This window comes from Poromitra crassiceps (genome assembly GCF_964638095.1).
Source record: "Poromitra crassiceps genome assembly, chromosome: 14".
NCBI lineage: Eukaryota > Metazoa > Chordata > Actinopteri > Beryciformes > Melamphaidae > Poromitra > Poromitra crassiceps.
Genome location: NC_139633.1, coordinates 5,585,571 through 5,605,570, shown reverse-complemented (window position 1 = coordinate 5,605,570; position 20,000 = coordinate 5,585,571). Strand labels below are relative to the sequence as shown.

The following is a 20,000-nucleotide window of genomic DNA, read 5'->3' as shown; positions in this document are numbered from 1 at the left end:
CCGTAAATTCCGGACTATAAGACGCACCGGTGTATAAGCCGCAGCACCAAAATTGACTATTTTTTTCTTCTATAAGCCGCACCGGACTATAAGCCGCGGGTGTTTTGATGTTTAATTACCATATGAAAGGGTTCGTGCACAGAGAGGAATGTCGGGAAAGAGATCGCTGTTTGGGGAAGCTCCCATTTATTAACATTTCAACAAAACAAAACAAAAGTCAGGTCACTAATCCCCAGACAAAATCACACAACAATAGGCTACCGTATATGTGCAGCAAACCTGTAACCAGAGAAGTCAAGTCACTAATCCTCGTCTTCCTCTTCTTCCTGCGTACTGAAACCACCAAAGTCCTCATCTTCAGTGTCGGAAACGAACAGGTTCAGGGTGGCTTCGTCAACCACTCTCCTCTCTCCTTCATTGTCACTCAAAACCAACGAACTCCTCTTCATCACTGTCGGCATCGAACAGCCTCTGAAGCCTCTGACGGCCCTCAGCGCCAGCTGTGGCGGCGTCATCCTTTTCATCCCGCAGCAGTCCAGCGTTTTGGAACCCGTTGGTGATTGTGGATGTTTTCACACTCCTATAATATTCCGTGATCTTCCTTTGTGTGAATTCGCCGAAGTTTGTGATTTTCTCCTGGTAGTCGGGAGGGAGTTGTTCAGTAGTTCTCCCCCGGACGGACAGTCCCTTTCGTCTCATGAATCGGTAGCACCAAGATGGCCCACCTCTGAAATGTTCAATTTTCATCTCGGCGGCGATTGTTTTGGCCTTCAGTCGGATCTGCACCGTGGAAACGCCTCGGCCGTCTCCTCTCTGGGTCAACACCCAGTCCTCAAGGGAATCTTCAAGTTCCGGCCATCTGCTTTTGTGGCCTCTGAAGGACTTTTTTGTCTTATTACACTGAGACAGTTCCTGCTGCTGCTGCTTCCAACGTCTCACCATTGACTCATCGATGCCCAGGCTACGCGCTGCTGCTCTGTTTGTTTCTTTTAGTGCGAGTTCGACTGCTTTCAGCTTGAAAGCTGCGTCGTGTGACTTTCTGCGTACCTTCCCCATGGTAAGTGAGAGAGAGACTGCTCGTCTTGTTGTGATTCCGGGCTGATGAACTTTGCTTACCGTAATTACCATATGTAAGGGTTCACGCACAGAGGGGATTGTTGGCTGTTTGAGGAAGCTCCCATTTACCGTATTACCGTAACATTTCAACAAAACAACATAACACAACACCTTTGTTTATTTCGACAGTGCACACAGTGTCCGCGGTGTGGTGAAAAGAGGGCAACAGAGGAAATTAAAACAGAAGTGGATTTATAGGTAGAAAGAGTGCTAAAAAAGAGAGATTTTATTTGTATTTGAAATTTTTTTTCTGAAAAAATCCATAGATAAGACGCACCGTTATATAAGCCGCAGGGGCCAAAAAACGGGAAAAAAGCCGCGGCTTATAGTCCGGAATTTACGGTATTAATATGATCGATAATCGATAATTGATCGTTAATTTTCACCAATTATCGATTTTGGAAAATTTTCAAAATTAACATCCCTAAAAGGTACCATAACGCCATTTCTGGATTACCAGGTGCGACTCGGCAAGTATAACGTTATAATCCACGGAGCAGATAGTAAGTGAATAGCCTACAATTTCATTCAATTCTAGCAGTGAGTCGCCTTAAAGTTAATATCCCAGTCTTCTTCTGTTTACCACAGCGGGTATTGTGCTGCGTATTTACCATTATTTACCGCGTGTAGCCCCATTGTGTGGAGGCTACACACGCATGTCATGTTTTGCAGTGATCAAGGCAAACTGTGTTGTTTTTCAATGGAGAGAACGGAATATCGCTTCATCTGTTTCCACCGCACATTTCGCATTTTCCTTTTATCGATACACCCGACTTTTCCGCCTCCCTCAAGCGTGAAAACTTTTTTGCGATATTTGGAGGTTTTTGCAAATTAGGCAGCGTTTCCACTCAGTTTTTTTATGCGCAAATTGAAATTTCGCATCAAAACAGGTGGATGGAAACCCGACTTCTGTCTCTGTCTCTCCCCTCATCCCCTCTGTCTCTGTCCTCATCCCCTCTGTGTCTCTGTCTCTCCCCTCATCCCCTCTGTCTCTGTCTCTCCCCTCATCCACTCTGTCTCTGTCTCTCCCCTCATCCCCTCTGTCTCTGTCTCTCCCCTCATCCCCTCTGTCTCTGTCTCTCCCCTCATCCCCTCTGTCTCTGTCTCTCCCCTCATCCCCTCTGTCTCTGTCTCTCCCCTCATCCCCTCTGTCTCTGTCTCTGTCTCTCCCCTCATCCCCTCTGTCTCTGTCTCTGTCTCTCCCCTCATCCCCTCTGTCTCTGTCTCTGTCTCTCCCCTCATCCCCTCTGTCTCTGTCTCTCCCCTCATCCCCTCTGTCTCTGTCTCTCCCCTCATCCCCTCTGTGTCTCTGTCTCTGTCTCTCCCCTCATCCCCTCTCTGTCTCTGTCTCTGTCTCTCCCCTCATCCCCTCTCTGTCTCTGTCTCATCCCCTCTTTGTCTCTGACTCCCGCCTGTCTCCCCTCATCATAGCAGAGCCCAGGTAAAACCCTCCTCCCGGGTCAGTGCTGCTGTGTGTCAGAGTTAGACATGCACAGTTGTAGCCATCTCTCATCTTTCATCCATCATCCAGCCTCCCTGTGGTGGCCGCCGCACGCAGCCGCTGGTTCCTTCAGTGCTGCAGGGCAGGGTGGACCTGAGGATCTGTTTCAGAAGACAAGTCCTCTCTCTCACTAAATGACCTTCCACTGGCTGGAGGGAGGCCAACATTAAAATGTTCCAAATACATCACCAGATATCGACACACGTAATACTTGGGCACTTTTGTAAAATGCTTTGTTCATGCAGACGCAGGAGTAAAACGATATATTTATTTATATGAGCCATCGATATGAGCGCTAGTATTACAGACATACCCATAAGAGAATGACCTTTTTTCCTTCTGTAGAGATGTTGCTAAATAAGTAATGTGGTTTCTCACTCTCTCTCTCTCTGTTTGTGTGTGTGTGTGTGTGTGTGTGTGTGTGTGTGTGTGTGTGTGTGTTCGTCTGCGTGCCGACACGAACAGCTCCGGCCAACGCCCAGATCGTGCACTCGGGCGCGGCGTGTAACGTCAAGGAGGACAACATCAGTGAGAGGATCTACACCATCAAAGAAGGAGACACGCTGGTGCTTCAGTGTATCGTCAAAGGACACCCGCGGCCTCAGGTAAGCTCCTCCTCCACCATCTGCGCCCGCGGAGCACGTACGCCTTAAGAATGGTCCATATAATACAAAGATGTTAAATTGCTGGAGGCCACAGCAGCTGTCAAACACACTGTACACAACGCTCTCGGCCAGAGCAACTTCCAGCAGGTAGGTGCTGCTGAGTGTTCCTGCATCCCACCTGTGAGCGTTCCATCATGGGACAGTCTCTCTCATCTCAGGGCCACCATGCTGGCCATGCTGACTGATGGGTGGAGGGGCCCATACATGGATGGATTGATGAATGGATGAGCAACTTGATTAATAGACCCTTTTCACGGGGGCCATTTTGTGTCGAAAAGGCAGACGAAACACAGGTGAAAGCAAAACACTAATGAGGGTTTGCAAATTCCAATCATGGAAGTTTGAAACCCTCATGTAGTGTTTTGCTTGCACCTGTGTTTACACTGGCCTTTCGACACAAAATGGCCCCCGTGAAAAGGGTCTATTGTTTTGCAACATTTGCTGACACACACACACATCTGTACTGTATGTGTACACACACGCGTGTGCGCAGTGCACACACACACACACGAATGCACAAATGGACAGATTAAAACAAGCATACCCACCGAAAACAGCCACACACATCTGCCAGTAATGGACACATCGTGTGTGTGTGTGTGTGTGTGTGTGTGTGTGTGTGTGTGTGTGTGTGTGTGTGTGTGTGTGTGTGTGTGTGTGTGTGTGTGTGTGTGTGTGTGTGTGTGTGTGTGTGTGTGTGTGTGTGTGTGTGTGTGTGTGTGTGTGTGTGTGTGTGTGTGCGCGCCAGTGAGAGGTGAGAAAAACTGTGGCTCACGGGCACACGTCCACTGCATCACATCAGCATGAATAAAACAGTGCCTGTGTCTACCCCTCCTTTTCTGTTTGTTTGTGTGTGTGTGTGCGTGCGTCAATTAATACATTTTATATTTATATAGTGCCAAATCATAACGAGAGTTATCTCAAGGTGCAAAAAGGTGTGTGTGTGTGTGACAGCTTGTTTGTGTAAGTCAAGAGATGATAAGTTACCCTTTGTAGCTACAATATGGTTCATGTCTCACCTGTCTTGTCGTGTCTCTCCCTCTGTGTTTACATGCTGGCCAACACCCCGGGAGTAATCATCTTACAGAGATAGTTTTTCATTACAGCATTTACATAACTGTGATCAAAAGTACCGCAGTTTCTCTAATAAACCAGTTTACACGGATTCATTTAATCAGTCAACTACTTGCCAGTGCCACTCAACTGCACTGCACCATCCTGTTTGCTTTGTAAATACAACATCCAGGTTCATCCAGTGTCTGATGACCAGCAGTTTGAAAAAGACAAAAATAAGAAGAAGTTTACATGATAATTCCAATAGTCTGAGTTTTGCCTATATATCAAGTTATAATTGAATTCTTAGTGTGTGTAAACACTCATTGTCTGTCTTTCTCCCAGGCTGGCAAGCTGGCGGGGTTGGACAGATGAAGCCTATGTGGAAGTGATAAAAGTTGTAGTTCCTTCGAATGGCTACTTGAGGCTGGCTCCAAAAGGGAGTTGTTCCCTATTCACCCCCGTGTTAAAATGCCTGACTTTACAACAGGATTAAACATTTTTACAGCCTGGTTAAAAAAAAAGAGATAAAAATGATTTTGGTCTATATATCTAATTTTGCCTTTCATAACAACTATACGGTTGTGAATTTTTATATAACTCACCGATTTAGAGTGAATTATAAAACGGATAGTTCCAGTCCTTGATTATGATTGCAGCTGCCGAGCTAGCGAGCCCTATGAGTCGAGCGCGCCAGATGCATAGTTGCTTAAATAGACGATAGAAAATACTTTATATTTTGGGTGTGATTGACAGGTCGCCTGCCTGACCAACAGCAGGGGTTTCTGTGGGGAAACCCCTGATCTCAGGCCGGCTCGCGTGAGCTGCGCAAGAACCAAGATGGCGATGGCCACACTCCATACTAAATGGTAAATGGCCTGCATTTATATAGCGCTTTTATCCAAAGCGCTTTACAATCAGTAGGTAGTCTACATTCGCCCATTCATGCACCGATGGAGGCAGGCTGCCACGCAGGGTGCCTACACACCATCGGGAGCAAGGAGGGTTAAGTGTCTTGCCCAAGGACACAACGACAGCAGCTGGGAGGGAGCGGGGATCGAACCGCCAACCCTTGCGTCATTGGCCGACCCGCTCTACCTCCTGAGTTAAAGCCGCCCCATACTCTCTCTCACACTCACACACACACACACACACACACACACACACACACACACACACACACACACACACACACACACACACACACACACACACACACACACACACACACACACACACACACACACACACACACACACACACACACACACACACACACACACACACACACACACACACACACACACACACACACACACACAAGGCTTCAAAACACAAGTCCAAAAACCAATGGGTGACGCGTCCATATTTTTTATACAGTGTATGGTTTCTCTCCATCCATCCCTCACCTGGCTTGCTCTCCCCCCCCCCTCTCTCTCTCTCTCTCTCTCTCACTCACTCACACACACACACATGCACACGCACACACGCGCACACACACACGCACACACGCGCACACGCACGCACACACACACACACACACACACCATATTTATAAGGCTGTGGTTAAAAAAAGGAACAACACATTTAATAAAACTTTCATTTTCACCAGTGCTGAAGTAACAATATTAACACAAAGGTTTGTCAAAAATACACACTCCACAAGTTCTGTTCCCTGGAGCAGCTCAAAGATGTGGGAAACAGCGCCGGTGATGACTTGTTCTCTGGGTCCGAGGCTGTAGTGTATGTTTTTAATAATGATCACATTGGTCCAGGGCCACGATGTCTGAATGTAAAATAATAAAACCTGTATTATTATTATTATATCCCCTAGCAAGACTTATATTACCTCTGACAAAGACTGATGCCTTTGTGTGCGTTTGTGTGTGTGTGTACATGTACGTTTTGTATAATAGATATAATATGTACAGTATACAGTATGTGAGAAAAAGACAGACAAAGGAAGGCAGATAGAGAAAGAAAAAGACAGAGAGAAGACAATGGAAATGAATAAAATGCTTTTGGACGGGGGAAACTGAGGTAGGGAAAAACATGTTGACGAAATATCATCCTGAAGAGCAACTTATGCATTCAAGGTTGAGCTGCTACATTTTCAGAAAGACATTCCCCGGCCCGTACCAGTCCAAGGGAGGAATTGTGAGTCTACATTATATGCTATGTGCAAGTAGTTTGGTCAAATTTCAAGAAACACATGATTTCCTGAGTCATCATGTCTAAATATGACTCGGGACAAAACATTTTTGTTGCTGGCACACACACACAGCGAGCTCAGTGACCTGGTGTAAAGTGGCCATGTTGTTTGGCACAAGCAGATTCTTTCCACCTGCACCTGTCTGGTAATGTTGTGCCAAACTGGGCCAGCAGGGGCAGGAGGAGGAGGAGAGCACTCCAGAGTGTCAGGAGGACAGAATGGAGTGGTGTACAAATGTGGGCTTGTTGCGAGTGGCTCTTCTGTGCTATTCTTCACCCCTTTTCATCCCTCAAAGTCAGGGGCGGACTGGGATCATAATTCAGGCCGGGCATTAGATACCAAGCAGGCCAGGCCGATACGGGCCGGCGTGCGTGACGGCGTCCGTAGGGCGCCGGCGAAAAATTTGGGCCGTTTGAAGCCCAATTTGGGCCGTTTGAAGCCCAACTTGGGTCGTTTGAAGCCAGATTTGGCCCGTTTGAAGCCCAATTTGGCCCATTTGAAGCCAGATTTGGGCCGTTTGAAGCCCAATTTGGGCCGTTTGAAGCCCAATTTGGCCTGAGTCCAATTTTACAATGAGATGCACCCACTTTAACCCTGAATAAAGTAATAAAACCAGTGGCCTGACTGCGTGCACCAATTATTTTTTTTATTTTTTTTTTGCAGGCCAGGCCAGGCCACCGGGCATTTGCCCGACGTGCCCGATTATGCAGTCTGCGCCTGCTCAAAGCCATTGTGGTGCTGCGTGTTTGCACCTTGCACCTCTGATGTCATAGATCACTTCAAGTGCCACTTAAGAGAAGCGTTTTCTTTTCTGGACGCAGCCGGTCTGGACTCTCCTCTCCATCTCCACACACTGTCTGCTTTTCAAGGGAATGACACGAGCTGGATTCATTATAGACATGATTGACGCGCGCCCCTACCACACCTACTGATCATTTATTCAACCCCATGTGGCTGCTGTCTGTCATTGAAGTTCTATTTCTCAGGGATTAATATGCATAAAACCATGAACCATTTTATCCTTGATGATGATAGCTTTCATTATTTCATTTGTTGATTTTTTTTTAATTCACACGATGCAGCATGAATACAGCATGTGTTGATAGCAATATGTCAATGTGTGACACACACACACACACACACACACACAAATGTGTGCACACACACGGCGCGCACACAACCACACACACACACACACACACACACACACATACAGATGAGATGATAATGAGATGAGACAGTTAAAGGACAGAATAATAGTGAGAAATGGAGTGATGAAAGATTGCGGTGGTAATGGAGAGATAGACAAAGATAAAGCGACAAGAGATAGAGAGATAGAGAGGAAAAAAGACAATGAGATTGATGGTTCAGGAATGTTTTTGTGATAAAGAGAAAGGAGAAAGATACAAAATCGAGATAATCTCGTCTGCCTGTGCGTGTGTGTGTGTGTGTGTGTGTGTGTGTGTGTGTGTGTGTGTGTGTTGTACTACATTAATCTCTACTTGTGACTGAGCAGAAAACAACGTGGACAAATATTGAGAAAAGGAGAAAATAGCAGAAAGCAGGTCTTGGAGGGCTGGCAGGCTGAGCTGCATGTTGTGTCCTACGTGACATCCAGTGAGGGTTTGACTGCATGACCTTTGACCTTTGTCACATGCCATCCTGTATCTGACTCCCATCTGTGTTGTCGCTGTCCACTGTGCGCTGTCGAATAAAACCCCCAAAAGACACCAAACATAATACAAAGGAACACCCATATAATAGTGCCAATCCAAGAACCAACCCACAGAATGGAATAGAAGCAATAAGGCCAGAGACGCCCTGGTTTACATGTGTTTATAGCACAGCTAAGCGTTGTTAGCGTTGTTAGCAACGCCCCTTAGCTGTGGTCAAATCACTGTAATCATAATCACTGTTAATTAAGGAGCGGAACTTTCTGTTTTATAGGTGACCGGTATCGTTAGGAAACCCTGTATCACTGAAACACGTGTAGTAGCCCCGTCCAGCCACCGTGACAGTGACATGTTCTGCTTCACTCAAGCATGAACGCCTCATGCTGGCTCCATACACTGGCTCATGCTGGCTCCATACACTGGCTCATGCTGGCTCCATACACTGGCTCATGCTGGCTCCATACACTGGCTCATGCTGGCTCCATACACTGGCTCATGCTGGCTCCATACACTGGCTCATGCTGGCTCCATACACTGGCTCATGCTGGCTCCATACACTGGCTCATGCTGGCTCCATACACTGGCTCATGCTGGCTCCATACACTGGCTCATGCTGGCTCCATACACTGGCTCATGCTGGCTCCATACACTGGCTCATGCTGGCTCCATACACTGGCTCATGCTGGCTCCATACACTGGCTCATGCTGGCTCCATACACTGGCTCATGCTGGCTCCATACACTGGCTCATGCTGGCTCCATACACTGGCTCATGCTGGCTCCATACACTGCTGGCTCATGCTGGGCGGAGCTTAGGCTTAGACGAGGAAAGCAGCTTGGTTGGGGTTTGGGGCACGACTACCTGCATGCAAAAATGGTGGCCCGCGGCCCGGAAGCAACCTCCGAGTGCCCCAGCGAACATGACCATAGACCACTATGAGGTCACATGACCATAGACCACTATGAGGTCACATGACCATAGACCACTATGAGGTCACCAAGGTCCGGATCTCCGTACTTATGGCACAGCGCAGTCCATGTTTTTTAAGCTACAGCGGAGCTTCTGGTATCACCGGTAACTAGACATCCAGAGGTAGCTTACAGTAGCTACCAGCTAAGCTACCTCAGCTACCAGCTAAGGTACCTCTGCTCATTAATGTGGATATAATGACTAAGGCCCTGTGTCCACCTAGCTTCTTTTTCCGACGTTAAAAGCTGGGAGTGCGCTGGGGAACGCTGATCCCAGCGCACAATATACAAGGAAGCAGTCTGCAAGTAACGTTAGTTCAGCTTGATAGCTGACAGCTAGCAAGCTAACAACACAGGTAGGCTACGCTATTAAAAGCAGTAAGCACAACACTCACCAGAAATATTAAGTGTCTAGCCGATCTGCTCCCACAATTGAGCCGTTCTGTCTCTGTTGCGATAGTTTTTCCATATGATTAGTTACCAGAAAAGGAGCAGCCGACACCAGCGTCTTTCTGAAAAGTTAAAATATTTTCAGCTGGAAGCGCTGGGAGTCGGCGCACAAAAACGCAGAAAAAAGACGCTGGGCGCTCTGCACTTTCTCTACACGTCCGTGTGCGCTCGCATACGCTCTCCTCCCATTGGAAACAATTGAAAATAGACGCTGGACCTGAGGAAAAGACGCCAGGTGGACACAGGCCCTAAGTGGGTAAATGCAAATAATAGAACAGTCTGTTAAGTTCCAAAAATGACATCACTTTACTGTAATGCAGCCTTTAAAACTAGGAAAAGACTCATGCCATATCACGATATTACGATATCTAAAATCGAAGACGATATCTAGTCTCATCACGATATTGATAGAATATTGATATATGTGAACCGACAGAATAGAGCAGAAGTAGTGCTGCGAGTGTGCTGCTGACCCTGTCCCGGTGCGCCCTGTCCTCTGCGCAGCACCACTGCAGCACTCTGCTCTGCGGGACGTCCCACTGGGGTTACAGAGTTTCCACTGCGCTGGCCCTCCACAGGCCCTATCCACAACCTGATCTCTCCACAACCTGATCCCCAGCTCTCTCTCCTTCACCCACCCCTCTCCACCCTCTCCTCTTCACATGGATTTACACCTCTTCTACCCCCAAACTGCACTAAGTTCTCTCACTGGCGACATCTCATCATACTTGGGGGGGTTTGGCGCGATATACAGTAGCATACTGTAATGCTCATTATACCCGTTTTTGAGTAGCTGTGAGTTGATTTATCGTTTATTTGCATAGGGACAGATACACATACATACGTCTGATGTCATGTATCACATTTGCAGCCTAAGCTAATTTGCAATGCCCGTCCCTAGATGTTATTAAAAGCACCTATTAAAAGCAAAGGGCAGTAAAATACAGTAAATATACAATAAACATAAACAAGGATATAAAATCAGTCAATCAATCAATCAATCAATCATAAAACATCATAAACAATCATACACAAAGGATAAAGACAGCGTAATTCATGGGAACATTGGTAATTACTCTTCAGGAACTGTCCATTATGGTATTTTGACAACTATTCAGAATAGAGACAGAGGGACAGCAGAGTGTTTGTGAATTCACCTCTCAAAACAAACAACAGATATATAGAAACAGTTGAGCTGAGTGAACCATGCCTCATGTCCTCCAACCAACAACTTCACTGGGAAGCTTGAATCGCCCTCTTCAAGCTGACGGACACACGAGATGTTTAGAAGTCTTCTGACTGTCTTCTCATTCTGTTATTCCAAGTCCTCATGTATGCACTTGGTTTGTAAACAATCCTCTCAAAAATGTGTTTAGAAAACATTTTAATAGATTAAATTATTCAGGTAATCTGTTCCGCAGCATTTCAGTACAGTATCTTTTATCAGCTTGCTGAATTCTATGGGAGAGAGCTGCTTGTGCCCTACATATTGATGGGTCTATCTAAGATCATATGAATATCATAAATGAGTTCTGATTTGCAGCGGGTCTTTGCATTCTCTATGTCTCTCCCCCCCCCCCCCTCTCTCTCTCTCTCTCCCCCTCCACCTTTCCCTGAAGGAGGACCCAATTTAGTCATGTGACGCCCGACCAATAAATGGCTGCTTTACAGCGAATGAGTCTGATTGAGGATTTATCCAATCCTTTATCAAGACTGATTGTTTACCTGCGCCTGGGCTAGATTGGATTGAAAAGAGGCTCTCGCCCTGATCCATACAGAGGAGAGAGAAATCTCATCATTTCTGTCTCTCTCTCTCTCTCTGTCTCTCTCTCTCTCTCCCTCTCTCCATCTGTCTTCCTCTTTCTCCCTCTTCTTGTTTCAACCTTTCTCTCTTATTGTCTCGTTCTCTCCTTTTCATTCTCACCTCATCTCCTCCTCCCCTCTCACCTCTCACCTCTCGCTATCTTCTGCATCAGTGTTGGTGTAACTCATTACAAAAGTAACATATTACATGTAATATATTACTTTTAGCAGTAACTCGGTAATATAACTTATTACAAATAGGATTTCAGTAATATTATACCAGTTACTTTGTCAAGTAACACATGTTCAAAGCACATATTTACATAAAGATACAATAATTTCTTAATCAAATTGTGTGTTCTTATGCAAATAACCACTATAGATGACAATAACAAAGGAAAAAGATAACATTTAGAATCTTGGGCGGTTTACACTGACTTCAAGACGATTGAAATAATTTTTCTGGAAATAACCACTATAGATGACAATAACAAAGGAAAAGGATAACATTTAGAATTTTGGACGGTTTACACTGACTTCAAGACGGTTTAAATAATTTTTCTGGATGGTTCCGGGGCGGCGATGTCATTCTGGAGCTGCTGTTATTTTGGTGAAAGTAATGCAAAAGTAGTGAAATAAGTAACAACTTACTCTACACAGTAATAGTGTAAAGTAACATATTACTTTCAAATGATGAAAGTAACTAGTAATATGTAGTATATTACATTTTGCAAGTAACTTGCCCAACACTGTTCTGAATACTTCAGACCAACAGCAAAGGGCCATACGTCAAGTCAGAAACAGCTAGTTCACCTAAAGGAGTGGTTTGGTGTGTGTGTGTGTGTGTGTGTGTGTGTGTGTGTGTGTGTGTGTGTGTGTGTGTTGTGGGAAGAAAGCTTCTTCAAACTGACGTATTTCTCTCCCTTTCACAGAAAATAGGCCCTTAGACTAATACAAGGAATCCAACTAGCAGCATGCAGCTCATTTGAGGCATCACGGTTCCTATAACGGCCTTAAGCAGAAAGCACAGTTTAATTTCTGAGGATGCTATACAATGATGTCCTCCCACACTGTCCTGCCATCAAGCTCTGTCATATCCTTCCTTATAGAGAGCCAAAGTGAACGTCACTTCCTGCTTCAGCACTGTACCAGAAATGTTCATCCGCCATTTATTTTCCCATAGACATTTCCTAAAATGCTTATAAAAATAGTTTTACTTGGTCAAACCAAACGGTACAGATATATTTAGAAACAAGAGAGATCGCATAACATTTCACTCGAACCAAAACGTTTAAAAAAAATGCAGGTTTCAAGAAAATATTTTTTCGATGTTTTTTTTAAAGTTTTGGTCTGAGTTAAATGTTCTATGGTCTCTCTGGATTCTAAATATTCATAGTATTCCGATGATGTCACAGGCCTTTTTCCTACCAATATGGCGCTACAATACACACAGCTCATTGGCTGTAAGTGTCACTTGATTGTAATCACCTGTTAATTGATCACAATCACCTGTTGTTTTCCTCCCAAAAATGGCCGTATGGCGATGTAACAGAATACTATCAATAGCTGAACCGTTTGTTTTGACCAAGTAAAACTCTTTTTATAAGCATTTTACGAAATATCTATGGGAAAATAAATTGCGGAAGAAAATCTCTGGTACAGTGCTGAAGCAGGAAGTGACGTTCACTTTGCCTCTCTATTGAATCCTTTCTCTGTACATGTGAAGAGACTCTTGAAAGAAAGAAAGAATCAAAGAACTACAGGCAAGCAAAGAAAAAGACGCGTGGCAGAGGTCAACTACAAGGTGCTCGGAGCAGCACTCAAGATGACGGCGGCGACAGCGGGGCTTTTAGTTAACAAAGTACTGTAGTCTGGCACACACACACACACACACACACACACACACTGCACACACACACACACACACACACACACACTCACTACACACACACACACACACACACACACACACACACACTGCACACACACACACACACACACACACACACACACACACACACACACACACACACTGCACACACACACACACACACACACACACACACACACACACACACACACACACACACACACACACACACACTCACTACACACAGACCTTCAAGAACACAATAGGAGGGTAAATGGTTTTTCTGAAAGTGATTCCTACCTCCTTATTATTTATTCATGGGTCTGGTCACTGCAACCTTGAGACCGGTGAGAGTGTGTATCGGCATGCGTGTGTGTGTGTGTGTGTGTGTGTGTGTGTGTGTGTGTGTGATGAATTCTGTGAGAGAGGAAAGGGGAGAGGAGAGCAGTAGAGGAATGGAAGAGGGAGGGAGGGGGAGGTAGAGGGAGGGGGCGGCGGTCTGGGATACGGGTTTGGATTTGCGTCCTTGAGGGGCGAGTGGAGGGCGATCGATAGCGGGGCTGAAAGCGAGGCCGATCGGGTGGCGGCACGAGGCTACGCGCAGGCACTCAGCGGGAACACGACCTGGACGCAAACAAGGTCACCGCCTGACCCCTAACAGGGATGGAGAGAGGGATGAGGAGAGAGAGAGAGAGAAGGAAGAAGGAGAGCAGGAGAGGACAGAGAGTAGAAGGAGCAATAGGAGGAGGGGTCATTGGACAGCCAGGGAGGACAGGTGGTGTTGGACTTGAGACTGAAACTTTATTTTCTGTCCCCTCCTGTGAGAAATTAAACATGACCGCAACATGAGGGAGATGCAGTCGGGAGGAAATAATGGAGAGAAGAGACAGGGGATATATGTATGTATATACTGTATATGTATGTGTGTGTGTGTATATATAATATATATATATATATTTGTTTTTGTTTGCTCTTAAAATACTGAACCAAACGTCGTCAAAGTTGGCACGTGTCTTAATTATAGTTAGTTTCCTGCTGAATGTGTCATTACTTTATTAATATCTTACCTGGATAAGCTCAAATTATGTTGTTTATATTATCAGTCCGACTTGGAAGCACTCTCTCCCGGTCAGTCAGGCGGGAGAGTCGTATGCTCCTGCATGAGCCCCAAGCTCCAGGCCGCGGGGGCACGGGCAGGAGCAACAGCGTGGCCCTGGCCTCTCATGGCCGAGGCGGGGGCTTGGGCATGGGGTGAGAATAGTCTGACATAACGTAACCTTAACGTTACTTTATTCTCGTCAGAAAACACTCCGATTTGCATGTTAAAACAAGTTTGCAGCCTAGGAATAACTGGAAAACATTTGATTGATCTATTAACGTCAGAGGAAGCCAGGATTAGTCAAAACGATATGAGAAATACACAGCACGTCTGCCGTGTGACTTTTCTGGGTTTACTGTCCTGCGTGGGGGGGTACAGACAGAGGTAGGGGTCGAATTTCGAGGTTTGACTGACAGATTGAGGGCGAATGGCGTTACGAGATTTACTCACAAGCTCGTTTTAATGCTTTTCCATTGGTTGCATTTGTTAAAAACCACACAGAGACGTGAAGGGTGACCAATGGCACTGATTTATGACAAAAAGTGAAAAAAGGGACATTCGAGGTCCTGGCACAACAGCGACGATATCTATTATATATATATAATAGATATATATATATATATATATATAGTGCTTGGGGTTGAAATGATAAGGGCGAGAAAGTGACTCAGGTACATGGTAACGATGCTATTAGGGCTGCCCCCTTTTAGTCCATTAGTCGACAATAAGGCTTCTCGAACACTATTGTACATTTCACTTTCACTTTCATAATATGATGAACTTTCACTGTTCATATTATTTACATTCAATAAGCACTCTCCTCATTCAGAACGCACAAGGAATGACATGCCAACCACTTGGAGAAGTGGAAATGTTTGAAAGATGAACTATTGTGCCATGTCTGTACATCTAGTATAATGTTCTATTTGACAGTGCGGCAGAATAGGCTACAATGGCCACTAGAGCCCCGATGGAGGAGAGAGACATGATGGGAAAACTACTGGGGGAACACGTGGATATGTGTATTATGTGCATTGGCGTGTGTTTGTGTGTGGCTGCTGTCTTTGCATCTGTGTCCTTGACTGCTTGAGAGAGCGAGAGCGAGTGAGATAGACAGAGATGCTCAAGCAAACAAAAGAAAGGGAAAATGAGATCTTGACGAGACAAACAAAAGTTTGATATTGCTGTGGATGAGTGTTGGAGGACAGATGTTGGTACTGTGCACTTCTCTATAGCATGTCTGTATGTTTGAGTGTCCCACAAGTATCTTGCTGCCATGGTAACCTGCAGCACCTCCCAGACAAGCCCATCTCTGTAAGGCTAACAAGTACATGGGTGAGGTCTACTACTGTACATGTCTGTGCTCAAACAGAATCAAATACAATATACTTTTTACTCTCTGCTGTGAGTAATGGCTCTAGACAGAGGTATGAGCAGGCTTCACTTTCCACAGACAGGTAGACAGATACAGCAGACATATAGATAGATGGATGGATGGATAGATAGATAGATAGATAGATGGATAGTAGACAGACACGTGTTCACTTTCATTGTCCTTGCGTCCATCTATCCCTCCTTCTGTCTCCCTCTCATGTCCACTCATCTGTCTCTCCCCCTCACTCATCTGTCTCTCCCCCTCACTCATCTGTCTCTCCCCCTCACTCATCTGTCTCTCCCCCTCACTCATCTGTCTCTCCCCCTCACTCATCTCCCTCCCTCCCTCCCTCTCTCCCTCCCTCCCCTCCCTCCCTCTCTCCCTCCCTCCCTCCCTCCCTCAGCCAGGCTCCTATTCCCATTTCTCAGCATTCCAGCATCATCATGCCACTCAGCAATGACATCATCATCAGCACACACACACACACACACACACACACACACACACACACACACACACACACACACACACACACACATACATACACACACACACACACACACACACACACACACACTAGGGCATTCACGACTAGTGAATTTTATTAGTCGACTAGTCGTCCCTAAAGGTAGTCGACTAGTCGTTTTTATTTTTATTTTTAATTAAAAAAATAATAATATACGGTATATATATTTTTTAATCTTTAAGAAAGAAAATTAGGTATTTAAACGACATACATGGACTATCATATCCCATATCCCCCACAAAGAACATCAAAACACAACAAAACAAAACAAGAAAACTGCATAAGATACACAATAATCCAAGAACAAACAAGTCTATTGGACAAACAACCAAACAAAAACAATGCATTCAGCTCCTATCCTGATAAGCCTAATGACACTGGGGTAAAAAGATCTTAAAGTCAAACTCTGTATGTGGTTGCCATATTTTGGGGATGTCTAAGAATCTGCCTTTGCTCTTGTAGTAAATGTTATCCAACGTATGGTAGCTTGAGAGTTCATTCCACCAGTGAACTACAGCTGGGGGATTGGATGCTTTCCAATTTAAAGCTATGCATTCCTAGCTGCCAACAGGGCAAGATCTATGTACGGTATTTACTTTGAATGCATTGTTTTTGTTTGGTTGTTTGTCCAACTAGTCGACTACTAAGCACAGTGTCGACTAGTGGTTTACTAGTGACAGTATAATCAGATTAGATTATTATGTTGGAGTAGTCCAGTTGATTGCCGTTACATTAAGCTACTGGTTGCAATTTTAAACAGTTCATCATTAATGAATGCAGATGACATATTGAAAGTACCTTCCCAACCTTAACTAACATTATGCATTAACATCCATCTCATCGTTCCACCTCATTTCTCATCTCAATCCTCCTACAACCTACTGCTCCATCCTTCTCTTTGTCATTTATCTTATCCTGCCCTGCTCCCCCTCTTGTCCCCACTGCCTCTTCTTCTCTCTTTCTGCTATCTCTTCTCTTCCTATTCATAGCTTTCAAGGGGCGTTACGTGCTGCCGGGAACGCCCACCTGACGGTCAAAAAAAAAACTTGTTCATTCCGCTGCCCGCCGTTTTCTTTCTCCGACGGGATTCTGTAAAAGCACAAGCCAGGCGTGTCTCCTCGTCGGTTAGTGCAACCTATAGCACAACAGGTATCCGGCATTTTGGCTGAACAAACACAGCGTGAGAAACTAGTCGACTTGGCGGGCAGCAAGTTTTTTTTTGACCGTCAGATGGGCATTCCCGGCAGCACGTAACGCCCCTTGAAAGCTATGAATAGTCTCTGTCCTCTTCTTCTCTCTTTCTGCTATCTCTTCTCTTCCTATTCACCTTATGTAGCCACGCCCATTTGACCCGGGGTCATGTGACGACTTCCGGCTAAAAAAAGAAGAAGAAAATGGCTGGCTGCAGCTCCAATATCATCTAACTCTGAATTAACTAATAATTTGGCCAATTGTATGTAACATACCAAATAAAAGCAAACGGCAATGTCTAAGAATGCAACGCCATGTAACTGGCTCGTTAAGTCTCACATTCCAGGGAATTACGTTAACGTCTGCGGGTCTTATTGACGTAAATGGCTCGAGCGCTCGGAGGAGAGAAAACTATCTGAAGCTTTCTTTGTTGGAGTCCAGGTATGTTTTACAAGAAAGTGCTTGTTATTGTCGACGATAACGTTATCTGACCTGGCTAACAGTGGATACTCGCCTGCTTTGCTGTGTACCGAGCTCAAAGTAGTAGGCTACATTCTTTGTTTTACCCCCTGCACTGTCCGCTACAAAAACAACTCTCTTCTTCATGACGTTCTTTCAAATTTCACGCCGTGACCGCCGGAAGTGTTAACACGACCTGGAAGAATTTGGCCCACCCCTGCGTCTGAACATAAGGTGAATAGTCTCTGTCCTCTTCTTCCCTCTTTCTACTATCTCTTCTCTTCCTATAGACCTTATTCGCTAACCCCAGACAGCGCCATATTGTTGACATACCTGACATACCGTCCTGTTCCATTACAAAATAGCGATAGTGATGACAGCAGAGTTGTTGTTTGTATGCTGCCGTTAATGCCTGTAATAATAAACAAAAGAAAAAACGAAGTGAACATACTTTGCTGTGAGGAGCTGTCAGAAAGTTTCACCTGTCTCTCCCAACTATCCACACATCTCCTGTGCTGCTGACGTATCCTCTGTCTGGCTCCCTTCACGTCTGTGGACGGTAGAGAGAGAAACAAACCACGGGGACTTTATTGCTGTCATTACTACAGCCGTGTGTAACGCAGGTCACCATCCGAACACAATTGGAACGATACAGGTAACGCTAACGGCGGCTAGCTTCCTATAAATGCTGCTCTCACATAGGCTGTCACTTAAAGCTGCTGCGCTATGTCAACAACATGGCGGCAGTCGGCGTGCTCGTACGTGAGTGACGTCAATCGAATAAGGTCTATAGTCTCTGTCTTCTTCTCTGCACTCATCTTTTCCCACCTCACTCCTCTTCCCTCCTCCTCCTCCCGTCTTCATGAACTGTCATAGCATCCCTCTGCTATGAATTAGCAAAGTGCCACCCATTCAAGCCGGGATGCTCCACATGCTATTTATGACCCTCCTCGGTCTGCCTTTTCTCTTAGAATCTGCGTTCTCCTCCCCATACTGTACTCTGTTCCAGCCATCCATCTCTCCTCCCAGAGACTGATAATAAAAATGCTATTGCCCTGCGCATGTTTATTCTAGCCTTACATGTCATCCCTGCCGTGGCACTTTGATACATGTCATCCCTGCCGTGGCACTTTGAGCCATTAGTTTGAGCCATTGTTTGAATTAGAACGGAGGAGTGATTCCTTCTCTTTCATCGTCGGTTCACCTGCTCAGGCTGCTATTATCAACCGGCTCCAGTCCTCCTCTCCTGTCACTGACGTTTTGTCATCCTCCATTTCTGCCCATTCCTATCTTCTCCTCTCCCACCCTTCTCCTTAGACATGTGTGTGTGTGTGTGTGTGTGCACGTGCGTGTGTGTGTGTGTGTGTGTGTCTGTGTGTGCGTGCGTGCACGTGAGCACGTGCGTGTGCGTGCCTGTGTGTGTGTGTGTGTGGCGCTGTGTCCATGCCAAGTAGTATTCCCCTATAACCGGATTACCATTTTAAGCCTATTCACAGTAAGTGAGCCAGTTGGATGGATAAAGCCGTGTATATAGTCGACTCCCACTGGCATTACATCAAGAAGTACTTTCTTAGAAGAGGGCTAAGAAAAATGGTAGCGTTTCTTAAAGGAGAGGCAGGCAGCGCTAGCAAGCAAGGATTCACAAGCGCTAACACCCTGATGAAGCAGCGCTGGTCCAGAGGGGGAGACGCCTCACAAGCTGAGCATCACTGACAATGTCCAACAAGGAAGGATTTGATCTCTGTTCTGTGTTTTGAGACACCTGTTCAGCAGGTACATGTAGACAGCATGTCAGCATGGAGGGGGATGATTTCAAGTAGCTCAGTATCCAATTTGGGCAATTTGCATCACTTAACTTTTAATTAGTAGAAAAGAGCCACTCATTGAGTGGAAATAGTGGCACTCCAAAAATTCAAATCCAAGATTTTTAATTAGTATTTGTGACAGCTGGGAATTAACAGCACGCTAGAGGGAGATGTAGACAGCCACATTTATTTATTTATTTATTTATTCATTTATTTATTTATTTATGTATTTAT

At 45.4% G+C, this 20,000-nt stretch overlaps 1 protein-coding gene across 1 annotated transcript in view; it reads left to right on the top strand.

The window, feature by feature from the left end:
- Positions 1–2,604: 2,604 nt before the first annotated feature.
- The window catches only part of mdga1 (MAM domain containing glycosylphosphatidylinositol anchor 1), a gene marked incomplete at both ends in the record, with an annotated part of 213,739 nt that continues 196,343 nt past the window's right edge, over positions 2,605–20,000 (top strand). Inside the window, 2 exons of the mRNA XM_083650343.1 lie at positions 2,605–2,614; positions 3,083–3,222. Coding sequence (XP_083506469.1) covers positions 2,605–2,614; positions 3,083–3,222 — 150 coding nt within the window. The remainder of the gene's footprint in view (positions 2,615–3,082; positions 3,223–20,000) is intronic.